Source organism: Myzus persicae, unplaced genomic scaffold, assembly GCF_001856785.1.
Source record: "Myzus persicae strain clone G006 unplaced genomic scaffold, MPER_G0061.0, whole genome shotgun sequence".
Lineage (NCBI taxonomy): Eukaryota > Metazoa > Arthropoda > Insecta > Hemiptera > Aphididae > Myzus > Myzus persicae.
The window spans coordinates 370,735-393,531 of NW_019104444.1; the positions used below are offsets into that span (position 1 = coordinate 370,735).

General features: G+C 30.1%; 1 protein-coding gene across 2 annotated transcripts in view; it reads right to left on the reverse strand.

The window, feature by feature from the left end:
• Positions 1-492: 492 nt before the first annotated feature.
• LOC111042203 (octopamine receptor-like) overlaps positions 493-22,797 on the reverse strand; it is a 162,381-nt gene continuing 140,076 nt past the window's right edge. Inside the window, exons 8-10 of one of the 2 annotated variants that reach the window (XM_022326744.1) lie at positions 11,316-11,383; positions 10,973-11,148; positions 493-2,039 (exon numbers count right to left, since the gene is read on the reverse strand). In XM_022326744.1, coding sequence (XP_022182436.1) covers positions 1,867-2,039; positions 10,973-11,148; positions 11,316-11,383 — 417 coding nt within the window. In that variant the 3' untranslated portion in view covers positions 493-1,866. Of the gene's footprint in view, positions 2,040-10,972; positions 11,158-11,315; positions 11,384-22,797 lie in introns of both variants that reach the window. The other variant, XM_022326743.1, reaches the window with a different exon arrangement.

The following is a 22,797-nucleotide window of genomic DNA, read 5'->3' on the forward strand; positions in this document are numbered from 1 at the left end:
GTTTATTGTGTGAGTTTATTAACTTGACTTTATCTTAACGTCTGAATTTCTATTCATTATTCACCGGTAATATAATCAATTTAGTTTGTTTCATTTTCAATGGTCGTTATTACATATAAACGTTTACTTGACGAATTCATACTGTGTTTTATCAGATAATAAAAAATGTTATTATATTTGTTTACACGCAAGAGCAACGCGTTTACCTACACCACGATTGTCGATCAGTGGCATTTGAATTTAATTGCTTCGTAATAAAAGCATTTTGTAAGAAAAATTATACAATACAACACCATAACAAAGATAGTAAATCGGCTAAAACAAAAGCAAATAATATTTAGCACTTAGTCCAAAGAAGAACCTTATAACACATTTTTCCATTACTCAGCTGCTGAAATCGGCATATTATATTGAAGTTTAACGAAACAATTAAAATGTAATAAAATCTATGACTTATAGGAAGACAAAAAATGATCAAAATTAATTGAGACTTAGTAAAAATATTTACATACGTTTAGTGTATTTTTTTAAAAATAAATTTCATTAAATTACGAACACGCACAGAATAGTTTTAAAAAAAAATTGGTTTCAGTGCTCTAACATAGCGATTCGTTATACACTGCAAATTATAGCTCAGGTTTTGGCATAGTTTTTGTTTTTAGTAAGTTATTCAGCGGCGTATGAACTCGACACTGTGGCCCAGTTGTAGTTTTCTGACTCTTCTGGTACGGGTACCGTATAAATACAATATTGCGTCCGCCGAATTTTTATACCACAATAAAATAAGACAGACGTAACAATAATAACGATAATAATAATAATAATAATAATAATAATAATAATAATAATAACATGAATGGTGACAGTAATAATTTTAATAATAATAATAGTAATAATATGTCGGTCAACGAATTGACTCGGCTGGAGCGGATGTGGCACGGAAATCCATTAAAAACTGAATTCAGCGCCCAGAGTGGTACCAAGTGTGCTATCTTATAGTACTATATAATAGTTATATCAGCGATCAAACCCTGCGACCACTATATCGTACAAATACACACATAAAACACACATATATATATATGTATACATAAATATGAATATGACTAGCTGTCTACCTAATTATAGTGTATTATTAGTTGTTACTATATATTATAATATGTATTATATAAACAGTAAGACATCGTTAAAACGGAACTTCACGGGACAGAAAAAAAATCCTCAGGAAGATTTACCAACCTATTTAGGTACTTAAACTGCAGTTACACATATTTTTGTAAATAAATAAATAGTACCTATAGTTGCCTGGTAATTAAAACGTCTCTAATATGTAAAAAGTTATGGCAAACGATTTTGAACAATGTTTAATAGTACAAAATACTATGTAAGTAGGTAGTTATTATTTGGTAAAAAATATAAAAATAATTTTTCCAAAAATCTATAATCGTTTTTTTTTATGGTACTAGTAAAATATTTTATAAATATGATTTATTATATCGTTCAATGACGAATATTATTGTGAGATCTGATAAGTTAATAGTTTAAAAATTAACTAAAGAAAACACAATAGTAAAAATGAATGCAATGGGTGAGTAAGACAAGACATGTGGAACTGTGGGAATTTAAAAAGAAAATTTCGTTTTGCTATTATAGTAAATATTATGTATAAAATATAACAAATATTATGGGCAAATCATAAAACATTAAAAACCACATTCCGTTTCCACGTCTCGACGAAAAAAACATTTTGTTTTAACGAGATTTTACAGTAATCTAAAGTGTATGATACATATCATATCTTTTAAGACGTTTAAGTCGTCAGAATATCGCTGTATGTGTTGTATCGGTGACGATCGAAGTATTTGTTTAGACTTGGTTCCTCGAATAATGGCTGTATCTGATCACGAACCGGTTGTGTGGAGTGTTCTGGTCGGGCTTGTGTCCGGTACAGTAGCTGCACGTCAACCGCCAAAATGCCATCCTGAAGTCCTGGCTGACGAACGCGTATATGAAGGGGTTGATGGCCGAATTAATCCAACCTTCGTGAGTGGAAAACAAACAAAAAAAATATATATTTAATAAAAAAATATTAAAAAAATTTTAATAATCACACAATATAACATACTATGGTATTATAATGATACAATGGGCAACGAATTAGCTGATAAAATCGCAAATGAAGCTACACTCCCTCAGAGTTTTGTAGAATTAAACTTTACCACTTATTCTGAGCCACTAGTCACCATCAAGTATCAACCCTAAAATTCCGGAAACATTTCAGAAAAACTGGACCGATGTCCTTCTTATAAATAAGACAGGAAATATTAAGCCGTCCATCAAAAAATGGCCTATCCTCCCAAATCTAAAAAGAAGAGATGAAGTCATCATAACTCGAGTCAGAATAGGCCACTCTCATCTCACATACTCCTCCCTTATCTCCCTGCGCCAGTATGCGACGCATGATGCGAAGGAAAACCTTTCATCTATCATATCGTTACCAGATGTCCAAAATACACCGAAGCACGGAAAATCTTCCCCGATCCAACTTCTCTCCGACAAGCGTTCAACAAAGAAAACACAGAGCAATATCCAAGTTCTCCCATACCGTAAATTTAAGTATTAAATTGCAAATATCTGTATACAATATTTCATTTGAATTTTCTCAACCGGTTTTCTTTTTCTCTCTATGTTGTGCAAACATAGGCTAATAACCAATGATGTTGAAGTCTTACTTCGAATAAAAAAATTACATAACGCATGCCTATTATAAAACACTGCTGTAGCTGATATAGGTTTATGTTATGAATAGATAGCATAATATGGATATTAAATTACAATGGTGATATTAGCTCACAATATACGGCAATTTATACGGCTGTGTGTAGAGGAAGTGATCACCATTCTAGCAAGAATATAAAATAGGTCACACCCACCTAACTAATGTCAATCTCATCAGTGAAGAACCAGCACCATTATTGTGATATAATATTATGCAATGCAACTCTAAGAATACAATATAATACCGTAGTAAAAGTTCAGCTGCCACAAGTCACATTTTTAACGATTCACTCAGAATACATTAAGCTATCGATAAAAAGACCGAAAACTTTAACAATTTCATATACATGTATTTTTCCAAAATATAAATCTAACCCGTAAATCGTAAGATTTCCAACATATTTTATTGTTATAAAAAAATATTTGTGAGCATAGAAGCTTTTGAGTTAATGTTGGCTACAACCAGCGTTGTTAAATCCTTATCAAACTATATGATAAAAATAATATATACGTAGTGGCTGTGTGTGTGTACACATTAAAAGCGGGTGAAACCTGATGAGATTTTAACAGTTTGTATAGTTTGACATTAGAGAGAAGGTATGGGGTGATCGGCCTAGAACCAAAGGGGGTGAGTGGTGCTTGTATTGGACATTTTGTAATTTTTAACATTTCATTAGTTGCTGCGCTGTATTAATATGCAGTCGTGTTAATACTTATCAATATGGATATTATTACGAATTTCGTCAATTTGCTCATAGTTAATTCATATTGACATTATATTGTTAATATTATTATTATTTGACCTGAGCGGAAGAGAGTTTTTCAGATTTAGGCATGTACGGGCATCACACGTTTTTGCACTCGCGACGCCTATGCATATACCCTATAATAGTCATCTGTCTGGAGTATTTTGTTGGTACAAATGATTTTATTGTTATGGTAAATTATCGTACTCTTTCTTAGTTAAACAATGAATACTATTCACGACGCTTATTTTATATTATTTTAACGTCAAACGTCTGTCCTATAATATTATACTTATTCGGTACTCGAATTGGTCGGCCAAATGATAATAATATTATATACATTACATTTTTGTTGCAATATTATTTTTTCGTTTCTATCATACACCCAGAAAAGTCGAGAAAATGAAAAAAATCTTGAAAACACCAACCAGTTTGTTACAACTTACGTATAGCTTACGTTTTAACTATTTATTTTATGGGACTTCGAGTGGATATGCGTAAATATGCAATGTAAATCGTCGGTTTTAAGTTTTTTTATTTCCAGAAACATTTACGAAAGTCAATAAATTAGTGCACACAATACTGATAAATTTAGTTAAACAATTTTAGTTTTTATTCTCTCCAACTACTATATATACTGCTTGATTCTCCACTAAATCCACCTCCTACATACCCAACGGATTAACTGGAAGGTATGTAAATAAACATAAATCATTAATAATTGCCAATGTATGACGTGAAATATAATAATAGGGTAGTTATTCAAATGCAATATATTATATTTTATTATATTGTTATACTATATTATAATATATTGTAGCAAACACCGGTATATTTATATTTATTTTTTATTTTGTAAAAAAGTTTAAAAATGTAATGATAATAATGTGACGTAGGTAGTACCCATACTGTTTGTTTCGTTTCGGTCGAGTAACACTAAGTCCAAATCTCTAAATAATTGTGATGAACATTTTAAATTGTTCTTTCTCTTTTTGCAAACGATTAACTATATTAATTAATATGAACATAAACGTGTTATTCCAATAACACTGAAATATTACACCTAACATTATAATATAGTTATTACTTATTACGTTCTACACTCAGTTCTATGGTATATATGCATATATATGTATATACTATATATTATTGTAACTTTCGTCTTCAAAGCATTGAATTTGCATGATTTTTCGCTACTTTGTAGAAGAAATTAAGTTCTATCAATGCAATTTTGATTACGCCACACTATAATGCGTACACGAAATTATATTTTGCATATTTGATGGTTTGAGCAACTACAACAATAAAACATATTCTAACAAAGTATTATACCTGTTTTGAGCATATTTGAATAGTTTATAAGTAGGCAGGATTGAAAACACTATTATGTTATTTGCTTGTAAAAGTTGTAATATTTTGTTATTTAAATAAAGGTGTAATCATATAAAATATGTATTTTATCTTTGTTATTAAAAAATGTAATGATATTTTTAGTGCACAAATGCATAGGTATGTTTATATTTTAACAGTTTTACTTTGCAGTGCTTTGAATTCACGACCTCACCGATATCAGTTATAGTACCGTGTGCTGATTTGTAAAAATATTTTTTACGACTGTCTTAAAACGTCTGCTCTAAAAAGTTTAAAAAATAAACAAATTAGGTATAACGTATACATAAATGTATTATAATTATTTTACGTTTACACGGATGGAGATAGGACCACATCGTTAATGTGTGATTCGATCTAATACTTCACCTAGTTTTACGTCGAACAACTGTGTTATTTACTTTGCCTGGATATATATGTATAGGTACCCAATAAACCAAATTTATATGCACAGCCTGAAGTGACGGTCGATATAATAATGTTCTAGGTCTATGCATTTGCTGCAGTTTGGTTTTGCATATTTGCCTGGTAGCTTTCGTATTCACATCAGTTTTGTTTCATAAAAGTAGGCATGTACTCAATTTTAGATACATATAGAATAGCTGGTACATCAATTTGTAATCGAATTATGGATACTCGGGGGGAAACACCGATATTGTTTTCATTCTTTTTTTATTTTTTTAGTAATTTCAAACGAATATTTTTTTCTAAGGTTATTTTTTCTTTATATTTATATACTAGGTAGGTATATATAATAATATATATTCATGTTTTTTGACTGTTTTCGAAGGCAGTGACGAGTTAAATAAAAGATATAAGTGCCTCGATGTGGCGGACGTTCTAGAAACGAATACAAATCGAAAGATTGAAGTGCGTGTAAATGATAAAATCGTTCAACTAAATGTAGGAGAAAGAAAAACCGCGTTTTGCGTAGCTCGTTAACAAGCTGTAGTGAATTGAAGAATACTGTGCCTATCGCGTAGAACAAAATAGTTTTTATTTTTATCGAGAAGATAGAACTCAGACAATTGTGCTGTGCTGAGGTTTATAATATAGTGTTTTCCGCCCCAGAATACATCAGCTACTGCTGCGAAAATCGTGAGAAAAACATTTTTGGTAGAAAAAAAAAATGAAAAAATAAACCGTATAAATATGAGCGAGATAAATATATATGCCTCTCGTCATAAAATATAAAATGTGTTGCACAAAAAAATACATACATAACACATAGGTAATGTATATAATATATATAGGTACTTTATTGTACCACGCGACCGCCGTGTACGAGAGTGAACCACGTTGGAATATATATTTTAGTGGCTTGTTTATAGCTACTGTAGTTGTTTCAGCATCTTATAATATTATATTTAAGAGCCAAAAAGACAAACACATTTCATCTCTCGAAACACTGCGGTGGCATTATTTTACACAATATTCACGAATAAGAATACGAAACAAAAACGGACTACTGCTCCGTCCGCGTTGTTTAATGCGTTGCAAAAAATGGTTCAGGTTAGGTATTTATTGTTTTATGTATACAATACGGTAAATTCTTGGAATTGTTCAAACATTTCGATGTCAGATTTAATCGGGCGTATTAATAACCACAATAAAAATCATTCGGACTTAATGGCAATGCACTCGGATTAATTGTTTTACATAACTCTGCGAATGGCTTAACTCCGGCGGCGGCAGACGAATTTTATTATACATTATATTGTCACACAATGACCGAAATTTCGGGTTCTCGCAAAACGCAAAACAACCGCCTCACAGCAGTTGCACATGTTATAATTATTATGATATTTAAAATATCGTCATTATTAATATTGTCCAGGAATCGTCGAGAAAATGAAATCATTTCACCTGCGTCTAATGAAATGATGTGCATATTAGTGATATCACCTATTAGGTGCACTTTGATCCACGACAATATTTTATCAGCTGATACGAACCTATATGCAAACTTTAATATATTTTGCTGCATTGTCGAGTATACAACAAGAAAGTGATGACAAAGGGAAGAAATACTCAGATTTTGTATGCGTTTAATAAGAAGTGTCGAGTGGCGATACAGACTTCTTAAGTCATGTTTATATTACCTACATAAGATAGAATATTATATAATAATATTTAAAATTTGGTCTAGTACAGCGGTTGCCAACCTTTTGGACCTTGCGGACCACTAAAACTATATTCTAAATTCTACAGACCACGTATAGCTTTTTACATAAATACCCTTCCACTACTGATTAATCTTACACCAAATTAATATAAAAAATACATACGTAAAATAATAAAAAAAGGTTTTATTTTTATTTATTTCGTGCAATTTTGCCTTCAATGTAGTCACTAAAAGTCGTAGAGCTTTACTTATTTCTAGCTGATTTTTAGCTATTTTTTTTGTGGACCACCGGTTGGCAACCGCTGGTCTAGTATAGTATTTCAGGAATTCGAAAAACTTTTATGAGCCACTCTCGTTGAGTCTCTTAAGTAAAAAAAAAAATAAATAATAGTAATAAGTTGTCTATATAATCTAAAATAAATTACGCTAATAACTGCTGTATTAAAGCTCCGACAGACGATAATAAAAAAATATACTATCATCGTCCGGGAAATCGGATGGCGTTGTGTACGCGAATAAAAATAATTGTCTTATGAGTAGTTTGTTAGGGCTTACCAAATATCCCACGTTTGAGAAAACGCACCCTATTATAATAACATGACGTACAACTACTGTTACAATAACAGCGGGTAATCTGCAGTTGTTTGTGTTTCGGGGATGTTTAAACGGTATATTATAATAGAGGTGAAAAAGGAGATAGCTGATATGGATATTATTATTATTACACTCTGCTTTGAGATAGGACCGTTTGAAATTTATATTGCTTCCGCCGGTTGTTCATCTCTTTGTTGTTTCTGTGTCCACCGCTAACGTTGATATACGTAGTTGGCGTAATTAGTGTGTACCGGGTATTTTATACAGGTATTACATAATTCGAAATTTTGGCTTTCGAGTTACCAGTCGACCTTCTAATATTGTTCGGCAATGAAGTGAATGTAACATTTCCGTATTTGAAACTACTGAAGTCTGGGCCACGTCTATATGAAAATTGGAAGGTTTGGTATTATAAGTAATAAATAAGAATACTATGATAACGGTAGCTCTCTAACATAGCACATTTGTCAGTAAATGTTTTCAATGTTGGTAATTTTTAGAAATAATTGATAACATTGTCTTAAAATTATTATTTTGTATGCGTCTGGGTGGGAAGTCGACTCCGTGTAATAACTATAATAGCTGTGAACAATAAATCATCTCCTAGCTTGTTATACAATGAAGAAAAACCAATTTTTATAATAAAAACATAAATGCAATATAAGTGTAGCATATTATTAAGTGTCAATCCAAAAGTGGTGATTTATTATTTAATAAAATATTGATTAATAATTTTGTGTAATATATTATTATGTGTATCAAGCAGAACAATTTTTTGTAAGCTGTCAATATTTAAATTAAATTGTTATTGGAACTACGCGTTCACGTCATAAATTAATATAAAAAAATGTTGTGAATTCATTAATGTAGTTTGTAAATGCAATAGATCAGGGTTACTTCCTATTACTAATATTTCAGTTTTTAAATTTCACACATTCTTTTCTTATACATTTTTAAGAAATTAGCTTATGTTTTTAATTTCATGAATAGTTAAGTAAAAAAATAAATAACATCAGTTGGTAACTTATGAACTTTAATAATATATGAGTCACGAGTCAATATATAGCTATCAAAAATATATATTGCATAAAATGGAGTCAGTTGTTTATTTAGTGCCACAATAACTTACTATAGTGACATTAAAAAATATACAATTTTAAGCTTAAAATCAATACTGCTGTTCGATTGACTGTGGAATAATGACCAACTCCCGTTAGAACATTAATTACATTACGTCACCCAGTCGTCCGAGCTCTTGAACTAGTCATTAAATGCTATTTAAGTTAGAAGTAAATGTGATTTAAATTTATTATATTCTATTAGAATTATTATTATTTGTTTTTCTTTAGTATATAATAGTATTTTTAAAGTATGGTTTATAATATTAATAATAATAATTATAATGTAAATTCACCATTCACTAACGAAAATATTCCTACGACTAAATAATACTTAAGAATACTTACTGTCTACTTAAGACTCAAATTAACGTACTCAGTTTGCCTATACGACACGCCGTCTAATAGTTCGTAAACAGTAATATAATATTATGTTTATTCAATAGGCACCTATTTAAAAAAAATTTTAAAAAAAAAAATTTAAAAAAATTTAATAGGAACGATAAAAATCATAATTGGATAGATTAAGATATAATTGTTGATAAATGATTCATAAATACTAGCAAACTATATTATTATTATCATCAATGTCCGAATACAAATGTTAAATTTGTTATTATTTAAGAATTTCATGAAATTTTTATTCTTAAATAGGAGATAAAAATAATAATAATTGTAATTTTATACTTTGTATAGATTATGAAATATCTTTAAAGGATTTTTTCTTCTTTTATTCTTGACTCAAAGTCTTATTTAGAATTTGGGCACCACGGAGCACTTAAAAAATCTAACACACTAATGTAGGGTTGCACAAACAATCTCTAAACATTTAACGAATCAATAGTTAGCTAATGGTCCTTTAAACATAATTTAGTGGCCCATAATTGGTCCATTAAATTTTATTGGACCGTTAAATTAATAAATTTTTCATGCAACCCAGCATAAAACTACGTTTAGGACATAAAATATATTAGAACAATTCCAATATAGATTGCTAAATTGCGATGACGAACATCACAGAACAGAACTAATGGTACCTATTAAATGAAAGTATGAATAAAGTTTTCATCATTTTGACGTTTTAATTATTATTGGGTTCTAAAAATACCATTTTTTGGATATTTTAAACGTATTTCAATATTCTAAATACGAAGTAACTTTCACTAATCATTACGCAACACTTACCTATTTCAATCTTATATCTAGTATAATTTATTGTAATACAGTTTAATTTGTTTTTATATTATGATTATATATTTACATAGTGTCGTAATATTATTATGATTATTTAATGTTCTAAGGCGTCACCGTATTGTTTTTGAATACATTTCACATTGACTTGAAATTCTAAGGTGATATACTTTCAACTATTTTTGATACTTAGTAGGTTTTTTAAAAACTTATTGAAACATTATTTTTTATTCTTATAAATTCCTGGAGATCATACATGACGTGTATTGTATATTTTCTGTTTCTCGTTACTATATTATGCATTCTAATATAATATTTTATATTTTGTATAGACTTACATTACATACACCATTGCCAATATAATATTTTGTTTCATCTTTGAGTATCTCGGCTTAAAAGTAAAAGCTAAATTATGTGACGCTTAATTGTAGATTGTCTTCTTGACCTATTTCGTTGGTCCAAAATACCCAACATCAAAGCTTACAATATTCAATGTTATTATTGTACCTACCCGATTTGACGGAATTCAAAACTATCTACAGTTTAACTTATTTGGGAGACCCGAAAGGTCATTATTCGAGTAATCTTGAAATTCCTCTAAGAAATCGATAAATTACTGAAGGTCACCAAAATAAGAATTTCGCTAAAAGTTTCCAAAAGTCGAATTGAAGGTTAATGATTCACAGTTCTTCCAAAATGCCTACTTCTTTTTATGTAAATGCGTTTCTATAAAATGCTCATCTCCTTTGGAATTTTAGGTAAATAATATTAGCACAAGTGGACACGAATCGTGCTTTATAACGATTTTCTAAGGCCAAGCAAAAGTTTATAAAACTTAAAACGACCATATAGACTTGCCACCTAAGGCAACTGTTTCCTGCTCTGTCCTCGCGGATACATTATGTTAATACCAATCCCGTAACCGGCGTTGCAGCTGAGCATATAATGTTACCTAACCCGCAGGTCATGACCACAACAATGTACGTGTACCTAATATGTATGAATTATGCGAATATTAACATAGCGCTCACCCAGCCACGTGAGCCACTTCATCATGTCCTCCGGTATGGCGGCCGCCGGCAAAAATGGCGTGATCAGGTACACGATGAAGAACAGCAGCCAACAGGCGATAAATCCGCCGACGACGATCGACAGCGTCTGCGCCGTCTTGTTCTCGCGCTTCAGCGAAACCCGGCAATCGTCACCTCTGCGTAAACTGACATTAAATATTAAATTGTCGGATATTTAATTAACGGTATATTATGCAATAGTTGTACACGATAATATTAAGAACATGCAATAATGCGATCGTATAATAATACGCGAGATAGGTATATTGAAATGGACGAGAGGCCGATCGCGTTCTATATTTACCTGACACGCACGATTTCATCCATTTCCACCGACGGTCTTTCCATCGATTCGTGACTGTAACGGGATATCTGGAAAACCAAAGAAAATGAGTTACATAAAATGGCTTATTTATAAAAAAGCGCTTCTATGTTGCATAACGATTACAATAGCTATTGGTACCCAAACACGACGCCTATAATAATATTATAATATAAAAAAAAAATTAATAACAAATTGCGATGTTGGATAGGAAATTAGGACACATAGCATCAGGCGATCATTTTTCCAGTAAGGGTCTCATAACTCTTATTATTTATTATGACGTTCATTTTTCGTTGTTTAGATTCATGTCTCAAGGATATGAAAAATATTTGGATTTATCAAATATATTAATAATATATGGGAGTATTACATTGACGATACTCTAATAATGTTTCTACAAAATAATATATATTTTGCAAACACAAATATTATTATTATGCGTATGTGTCAACAATCTTTTTAATGTTTAATAACCGCACTCAGCATATTACACAGCATTGGAAAACAAATAATTATTATGTACACCGAACTTTTATTATCGGAGCCGGAGCGACCTATTTTTCCCCCAGACCGAAATCACACCAATTAGTTACGTTTTGCGTCATCATTGCATTGTAAGAGTTTGTCAGATATATATGCATTACATTTTGTCACCTTTGTCTGACACGAGAAAAACGAAACAAAAATGCACATTTGCGCGAAGTCATTAATAATGTTTAAGTGATTTTTGGGTTAGAAACTTAAAACACGTAACGCGTAACAATATATTTGATGGAACATAATTTATGTTGTATCAAAGCGCGTTTTAATACTTTAATACAATAATACTATGTAAAGATAATATAATAATATCAAAAAAGGTTCAAATTTACAGAGTAAATTATTAATAAAGACACATTTTTGTTTATAATCTCAAACGCAAAACTACGAGGTTATACGTAATAGAAGATAAAGAAAATTCATTGAAAATCAGTGATCAACAGATTAAGCAGGTTTCACTGCCAATAATTTTCAGAAATAGGTTGTACGAGCGACAAATATAACATAATATTATGATATGGTGTATAATTTAACATTATTATGTCACGTTGACTTGTTGAACGTTAAGGAAAATAAAAATACAGCTACATTTTTACAAAAAGTTTATAGGTTACTTTGTGAGTAGTAGATAACGATAATATAGTATTTTTATGAGCAAAGTTCAATGTACAGATATAAAACTATTAACGGTAAGACAAATATATTTTATTCTTAATAATTTTCTGATTTGTATTCACTATTATTATTTTTATCTACTGTAGAATGATTTCTATACATGATGCTATGATTATTAAAAAACATATCATTGAATATTATATTTTAGCTGTCAAATGGCTTTTACAAATATGCAATGCTTAGTCCTTGAGGTCATTCGAGATTGTTCATGTTGTTACCAGAATAATGTATTATTATAAAAAAGTTTTGGCGAACTGAACATAATATTTGAAATTAATTTCTAAAACTTGTAATTTTATGAGTGTAAATTATAGACACTGGTACGTAGGTGTCTAATAACATTAAAATACTTAAATTAAATTAAACTTTAGAGTTTAGAGAATATCAAAATTGTTCATGTGACAGTTATTGAATTTAAAGAATTTAACCTTGAAACTTTTGATTACAATTATTAATCATTATAAAGTATAATATTAAAAACAAAACCACAAACAAAAAAATTATTTTCAATATTAAAAACCATAATTTAGTTAATTATTAACAGGAATAATTGTTGACAAATTGATAAAATAATATACACTGTGTATCTTCCATTTAGCATCGAAATTGTCTGTTCATTGAATTATTTTTGAGAGCCATAATCAAATTCAAACCAAATTTATGTAATCGCATTAAACGGATTTCGCTACAATACGAATTTGAATTTTGAATTCTGAGCTGAGTGATTATGTTTGTATTGATTTATTGATTTTACAATGATTTGCTTTTTATTGTGCTTGATGACACATTTTATAGCAGAAAAAACTCTTCAATTTCAAATTCAATATTTAGGAAAGTGACTTTAATTGGTTCTTTGGGAGATCAAAAGTAAAAATTTAATAGTAATAATTCAGACCCCCCCCCCACACAAAAAAATCCGTTTTTGATAAAATCGATGTGCTAATTTTTATGTAAATATAATTACGAACCACACTGTAGATACTTATGTGTAGATGCTTATACAAGCAAATTATAAGCATACTTGACTGCTCAAAAAATATTTTGACACTGTTTGAAATTTTTCGATTTTAATAAGTTTTTTTTTTCATTTAATTGTTGATAAATAATTATTTTCTCAGTGAAAAAGCTTGACAATTTAATACAAGGTTTTTCATCAGATTGTGTTACAGCTATTTAAAAATATATTATTTAATATTTTTTTCCCAATAGACATATGATGCGCCTATTTCGACAAAGTTAAATATTTAAATAAAGAAGAACATTTTTAATTATTTTACTATAATTAAAAAATATTCATGCTGACTTGAAACTTTTACACGACATTGTTAAAATATTTATTGTGAGTTTTTGTCTATGTATATTTTATATCACAAACCTATTCGTACCATTAAAATCGACCTTATATACTATTACTAATAGAAAAATAAATTACTAGTGGCAATATAAAATATCCTAGGTCTTCGTACACAATCGTTTTCTGTACACAATTATATATCATTGAGTTCAAATTTAACCCATCCATTACAGTGAACCACACGACTCCTACTGCACCAAAAGCAGGACTCACTCACAAATATATATTTTTTATTATTGATCAAAGGCAATGCGGCTTAGTAATACGAACGATTCACTGAAAATCTAATATTAAAACTTAACAGTGGTCAATATTAAAATCAAATCAAATGAAAGTATGTTGAAATAATTCAAAAACAATCCAAATTAGAAACACTCGAGAAACAATTCGATATTTAGCTAATAAAATATGTGATCGATTTTTTTAAACATATACGAAGTTCTAACTTCCAAGGTTTTGGAGATATAGCAATATGCCACCGTAATATGACTTGATAAGTCGACTACCACGGTGGATAGTCAATAATGTATAATATTATAAACTTTAAGTTTATGTACAAAACTAAACATTATCTCATTCATAGTTTTTTGAAAACTTTCTAAGTTGTAAAGGATCCACCGGGAATATGTTATCAAACTATGAAATAAATATTTTAAGACACTTTTGTTGATTATTTTCAAGATTAAATAATAATGTTTGAGCAGTATTGTGATATTAATAGGATACGACGCAGGGTGTCCTAAATATCATTATCGATGATAATATTATATAACACTATACATTAATTATTCTAATTAATATTAATTTAGTTTAAATTTATGATTCATAATTTAAAATTGCACATGGACCATATTACAAAATAAGTATTGAACTAACATATTCGTGAAATATTTTGTATGCAATTTCCGAAATTAAAATAAAATGATTTCTAATATGAATATTTTATTGCGTGGTATATTTATTTATTTCTATAGCTGACCCCGTGCGCATTGTTGTTCTTTAAAAATGCCAACTTAATATGATTCTTAGTGCATACTTATTACATGGTTTTTAAAATTAGCCTTGAAGATTGCAACCCTCAAACTATCATTATTTAGGCTCTTCGTTGATCAGTCGGCGAGTCAGCCAGGACACGTTTGATTATACCGTTTGATTAGAGTGGCCCCTGAAGCTCGCTAGTATATTATTGTCAGGTAGGCAATTCACAATGTCTTACTCTCGAGTTTCAAAGTTTTAGCAAGTTGAATTTATTTTTTAAATTATACCAGATTGAAGAAACAACAGTTGTGTATAGTACATCAGTTAGACGATTTCCCATTCTAAATTACCAAGCTTGAATTTTTTGTTTAGCTTTTCCTCAGAGTTTTCTCTTCAATTTTAATTTTTAAATCGCCCCTGTATTAGAGAGAAAAAAAATACTCAAATCGATGAAGCCGTTTTTGAGTCTCAGCGAGACTAACGAACAGCAGTTAATTTTTATATAAATAAAGTCATAAATGTTATTATTATTTTCTTTAATATTGTTTTTTGAAAACAACAATGAAAATATAAATGAAATTTCAATTGCGTTGGTGGAGACCATTCTATTGATGTAACGTTTTTGAATTGTTTTTATTTAGTACAAGAGCACTTGTTTAAGTTAACATTATATCAATAAACTGTAATATCAAAGTGCAAAATAGGCTAATATGATACTAAATACTTTAATGGTATACTTTTAGTAATACACATTGGAAATTTACAAAGGCAATTCAAATTGAAATCTGTTTTTATTTAGTTTCGTAGTTCAAAGTAAAATAAGACAAAAAGTTGTATATAATTTTGCTTTGAACTTTTATACAAAAAACATCACAAACGACATGATAAGATTATATTTAAAGTGTTAAACTTTAAAATAAATGTGTTATTATCTTCACTTCACGTTGCGGAATTAACGAAAATAAAAATTGGAACCACCCGTTACATTAGAAATAAATTAGGAAACTAAAAATGTCAAAATACAAGTTTACAGTACGCGGATGACTTATTTTGAGTCTGAATACCACAATGTTCAGTGGTTCAACCTATTTAACGGGTCCGCCATTCCAAATAAGTACCTACCCAGTGCCCAGTAGTATACCCAGTTGTAATAATATTGTCATTGGTTAATTTCATCAATTACGATGAACGAATATCATCATATTATTATTATGACTTATAATAATTTTTTTATAGTTTATAATAATATTATATTATGGTATTTCCGGGGTGGAGTTTTTTCCCGGATCAGTTTTTTACTCTGACTAACTTATCTCCCATATTTTAATAATTCAATATTTTCGTTACAAATTATAAACGTTTGAAAGTTGTTATTATTTCCACCCCGTTTATACCGTCAAAATAACGCGCCGTACTGGAATCGTCGACTCCACACCGATTATTACCGGTGACATATTACTATATTATACTTTAATGTATTGTGTTAGCACTGTTAGGTACTTACATATTAAAACTTTGACTGAAATATACCGTCTACTGTTTTCCGGTTGCTGGATTGTCGTAAAATCACAGATGGTCGTTATGAATTATTACGTCGTTGCTTCTGAATAAGCGTGTATGCCAAACACCTCTGTTGCTGTTAAGTCGTTCGCAATAATTATTATTATTCGAACGCCGGACGAGAGGCGACAGGAAATTTATTTAAAAACACGCTGACGCTGGAATGAACATACACGAACCAAAAAAAGTTCTCTGTTTCTCGAAACAGTGAAATTAAAAAAAAAAATCATTAAATCGGAAGTCAATAGGCATAGTATATTATGAAAACAAATGTGTTTTTAATTATGTTTTGTTTTTTGTAGATCTAGCATAGAAATTAATCGAAATAATTAGTATAAATCGATATAATAATATTGTTTTATATATTAAAAATGTACGAATAACTGTCAATGTGGTTACGCTCATTGGCAAAATTTCAAACACTAAATCGTATACGCGAAGCTAACTCCGAAGCTGACAATAACATATATGATATATTATAATACATTAATACTATATTTGTGGTTCCTTCAATTATTTGTGTGTATTGTATAATGTCACACGATATCCGTATATACCTACCCAAAATTGAAGAGTTTAGACTTGAACCACCAATTTGAGAAACGATGCAAGTCATAAAATACCACAAATAGAGATATTGAGTGAAATGTGTTATAAAATGTGAATATTTGCAAAAAAAAAAATATTTGATCTTACCACTGCGGTAAATAATCAGTATGAAAGAGAAATAACTACGTATCACTGGTAGTGTAAAAACAGTTTTTTCTTGTTTTCTCCGAATTACCTTTGATTGACTTACGTCGTATCTCAAATATAGGCGGTTCACTTTGTCTCAGCGCAATATAGAACCGTTGCACCGACGGGTTGTTAAGTCTCTCGCTAGTGGCAATTTATACATCAACCACCCGTCCACCCACCCACCTACCCACCGTATTTGGAGTTTTCAAAAGTAAGAAAATTGGGTACGCGAAGTAATAATAGTCATTTATATTGGTGTTATTACAATGAAACGATATCACGCATAATGTATGCATATCGAATCTCGCCTACGACGCCTGCGGTAATAGTTCGGCCGGGCACTTGAAAACATACATACACATTATGCAAAATAAAGAAACTATATAGATATCTCATACCAAAAGCCTCTACTAACTCTTTGATGATATTATAAGCTCCCCCGCAGTGTTGTCGTCATCGGTTGTATACGAGGTGTGTTATCAACGAGGGCTGTTGGAAATGTTGAGACCGTAAATTACCGTAAACAACACGTAGGTATACTTGGACTCGAGAGAATCGCGCGGTTTATCCTGCTCAAAAGTTGAACATTAAAGATAATGAATTTAATGGAAACGAAACGGAGATAGTCAGCATGTATCGTTATATGTGCCTATACAAACTAAGACTATAAAAGAAATCCATCTGTACCTATACGTTTGAATTACTTTGATTTTACGGTCTTGTGCGATTCCTAGTTAAAACTAATCGTAAGTCGGTATATCCGATATCAAGTCGAGAACCGAAATGTGATGCTATCTAAACAATAAACACGTGCCTCAGATAATGATATTGTATAACTTGCTAGCCAATAGCCGTAGACTCAAATGAATTTGATTTAAGACTGATAGTGAAACGAGAATAAAAAAAAAGCCTTAAAATATTTTATTGATGTTAATGTTGATTTTATCAGAAAATAATATACAGCAAGGCACGATTTTCACTATTATTTATTACGAATTACCATAAAATAATATTATAATAAACTGTAAATAATCATCTGTTTTCGTTACATAGCCTCGGATGATAGTTGTAGTTGTCGGATGACTGATAAATTATGTTCATTGTTTAAATAAAAATTAATATCGCTTTGAGTTGTAACGTAGGACCTCGAGCGCCGTGGTACTGATTGACTCGAAATTCGACATGGATACTTTTCCGAACCCACCTTGAAGGCTTCAGGGATATTGTAATATTTTTTGGAGCTTATTTCAGAGGTGTATTCTACAGAGTTTTGTTTCAGTGGAGGTTGGTAAAAATAATGAGTACACGGGTATAAAATATTTAAGTAAAAAATCAGTATAGAACAGTTATATATATAATATATACACAAACACTGAGTATTAAAAAAAAAAGACATAAGATAATGAAAACACCTAAGGGCATTGTTGGAGGGTAAAAAAATGTTTTTTTCAATTTTCTAAAATGTCAATTTTTACGAATTTAATTTTTCTAATTACCAGATTATAATAACAAAAAATTAATAACACCACGTTAACGTAGGTAAGTTCTAACCTTTAGGCTTTAATCATGTGTATAGTTCTTTGTTTTTTTTTTACATTTAGCGAGTTATAATTAATGTTTATCAGCGTGGTATAGAAAATATAAAAAAACAGCCTGACACATTATTTTAGGAAACAATTTTTTTAATTATTTGGGTTGGTACCTATTGCTTTTTGATTCTTTGTTTTTCTGCTGGATTCGTGTTTGAAAAAAATTATTTAGTTGGAAAATAATTCAGAAAATGTATAGTTACGAAAGACATTTATGTCAACAAAATTTGTACCATTACCTTAACATTTTACGCGTACATTTCGTACCTCGTATTTTATTCTATACATTCAATACAATTAATACGATTTAAAGAACAAAAATGTCAATTAACACTCTTAATAATTTTCTCCAACATTTCATACATTTGTGGATGTAAAATATTCTACAAAAATTATTTTATGAGTTTAGAAAAAATAACTATCCATATTATAACGTCTTATCTACTTAGAAATTGACTTCGATTTGGTTATAAAGATGGTGCCTGTAATGCTATAGGTACATATAATTTCATCAGTTCCACTAGTTTCATCATTCAAATCAATGTTATTAAAAACTTTATTTTCTATCATCAAGTTGTAATTGTATACACAGGTGTTTCATTTATGGTTTAGCTTAAACGTAAAAATGTATTTCGTGTAATAAATATATGTACAGTACACACATATATAAATAAGAATCCGGTTAAGTCGGGTAACACCGCTAGCAGGTTAGCTAGCAGATAATATAATACACCATAAACGGACCTCAATGGTCTGTACACACACACACACTCACACACACCTTCCTATGTACACAATTCATTATGACGACGCACCTGCAACCTTATACACATCACCTCAGAACCATCGTATAATTTTAAACGTTTCAGAACCACGTTCGTGAGCGGGACGTGCACGTGCGTGTGGCCTACTGTCACCGGAGCTTTCGACGACGGGTAGAGCACAATATGATCGAGACACACACACACACACACACACACACACACACACACACACACACACACACACACACACACACACACACACACACCCGCACACACTGCCTACAACACATGACGGTGACATATTATTTTAACGATGATCTACCGCGCGGAAATGCTCGTAATGTAATATTGTGTCTGTACGCATAACATAATAATAATAATAATAATAATATAACTCGTGTACGAATCGAACGTCGTCGTTTCCGCATCACGATGTCACCCAAAAGTTACGTCACACGAAACGTTAGTACCCAACCGCTTACACTATGTACGACCGTGATGTATACCTATGCGGCTATGCAATATTAGTACCTATATAATATAAAGTTTATTTATTTTTCATTAGTTTTTATTAAATACGAAGATATATTAGGGGCCGTATGACGTAAGCGCCAGAGGCACAACAGTTACATACCATTTGCGCCAAAAAATGTAGAATATTTTCTTATATTTTATAACTGTTATACCCAACGTATATGACATAAGTGCCAAAAGTGCACATGATTTTAATAAATTGTTTGATTTTCAAAAAAAAATTCAATAATATGCATACGCATAAATATAACTAGAACAATAATTGGTTGAATCCAACTTTTTTCACATAGTTTAAACGATTTATTTCACCATCCAGGTATTATTTCAGATTTCTATTGTATAATATTATTTCTTCTTGAGATTTCTTTCTTAAGTTTTTGTTTGGAAGAGAGTTTCTAAATAAATATGTTTCGCTACGCAATTTTAATGATACTTCAATTATTATATGAACGGAAAAATGAGCCACATACAATTTATCTTTTAAATGTCGATGATATGATTCAGTTGCATTTTTAGTCCGTATAACCTCATCATTCGGAATTTCAGCCCAAATTTTAGATGGAAATATACTAGGATCAAATGTATGTTTCTAAAATGTAATGACTGAATTTGAAAATTGTTTGATCTTCTGGTGCGATGGACATTAAATTTGCAAAAGCATCAAGAGTTATAACCGATGATATAGTTTTACACTTAATATCTGTTAGATCTGCTTAAAGTACCTAGGATTTTGGTGCTTTTATACGATACGACTTTTTTTTCTATCTCATTTTGGCACTTATGTCTTCCACTGATATTAAGATATCTTCATTCCTCAGCGGTGAGTTTGGACATTATATTATATTCATAAATGTATTATGTATATAATAATGTGATTATCTAAATGGCCAATTAATTATTATTATTGCGCGTTTAATTTACTGCGTTACTAGTTTTTTGTTAATAATTTTTTTTCGTCTTCCAAAAAAAAAACCGTTTCAGGGGAATTCGGTAAATATGTTAACCTGGATAGGAACCATAAAATCTCAGCTGTTTATGTAATAATGGATTACGGAAAGCTTAATACATGACAATATCAGTATCTAACAAATACAATCATCAATGACCAAACAATAAATCTAATAACGTTTTGATGTGTCCGAGGTGGTATATAATATTATGTTCGGTGTAACGATAATTCTTTAATAATTTCAATCACTTTCTATAGTATACAATACATAACATTAAATTATAACCGTTAGGGTATCGAGTATTTATTAAGGGTCAAAAACTCAAAAGTCAATTTCTGGTTTCGTGGCATGGCAGCCATATAATAGACCTTTCAAAAAAATGGAATCAAACCATTACAACGATCAAAAACGAATTTGCAGGAAAAACAGTCGTAGAAATGTAGAATAGTCATATTTTAATCTAAAAAAGGACAACTATATTCAGGTACATTGGACTCCACTATTATTATTATTGTCGAATTCAATTTAAATGACGCCAGAAAAATACATTTCGAAATACACGACAACTTTGTGATATTATACAAACGTGTATTACAATTTTCTAAAAATAGACCTTTTAAAATCATAGTCCAAATATATTGCATGACTTGCATGAAGTCTTGCATAAATATCTTTTAAATACAAAAAAGTTATCGAAATCTCAATATTTCCCTAGGCTTTACAGTTTTTTCGGCGAGACAAGTTTTTGTACTCAAACAGCGTCTGTTCCAATTAGGATAATCGCAGTAATTACGAAATACAATTGTATAATTCCGGGATTTGACTTGCCAACGATAGCACAATAACTTGTAGAACTTCATAAGAACTGTTTTTTCTCGTTATAGTGTTATACTCTTCTTATTATAACCAATAAATTAGGTAGACAATATTATAACCACAAGTCGTATACGACTATAATACTATTGATTATCAGCTGTTCTATTCGTGATTAAAAGGTTTAAAAATCGCGTTATTTGACTTCTTGTTTTGGGGATCTACATTTGGAAAAACGTAGATTTTCAGATTTATACGAACATGTTGTATAAAATAATTTTAATTGTTGACGAAAAACAAGTTAATTTCAATTCAATCACCTACTTAAACTATGCACTACCTACATAACATAGTACATACTAAAAATATGATGACTTATGTGATGATATGGTTGAGTACAAATGTATAAATGTACTTTATGTGTTATCAGCACTGAGACGAGTGAGGTGAGGATAGGCCAAGTTTATATTATCCAACTCCTTGATTTTTCTTGGTAAGGTTAAAGTTTTGTTCTGATGAACGGTTCTTTTTAAAGTATATTAAAAACATCAAGAATAATACTGCAAAATAGTTTGGTAATAAACCCGACCATTACTTGTACTTTGAATTAATAATTTGTTGTTTTCTAGGTTGTCTAATTACCTTTCTTTTGTACAAAAATAATAGATTATGAAAGAACTTTTTAAAAGTAAAATAACTAATAAATAGTTTTAAAAATCGTTTAGATTTTTTTTTTAGGTTTTTTCCGTTTCATTATAATTATTAAATATCATAATTTTAACAAAAAGTTAACTAAACCTTTTTTCTTGTAATATTATTATTAAATTTCTACCTTAGGTTTTTCAGACTCATCTATGATTTGTTTAACAATTTTAAATCATGTACAATAATTACCTATTCAGTTTATGCCTATTATATCTGCAGAGGTTCATAAATTAATTCCAATTGCGTGGAATATGTTCTATA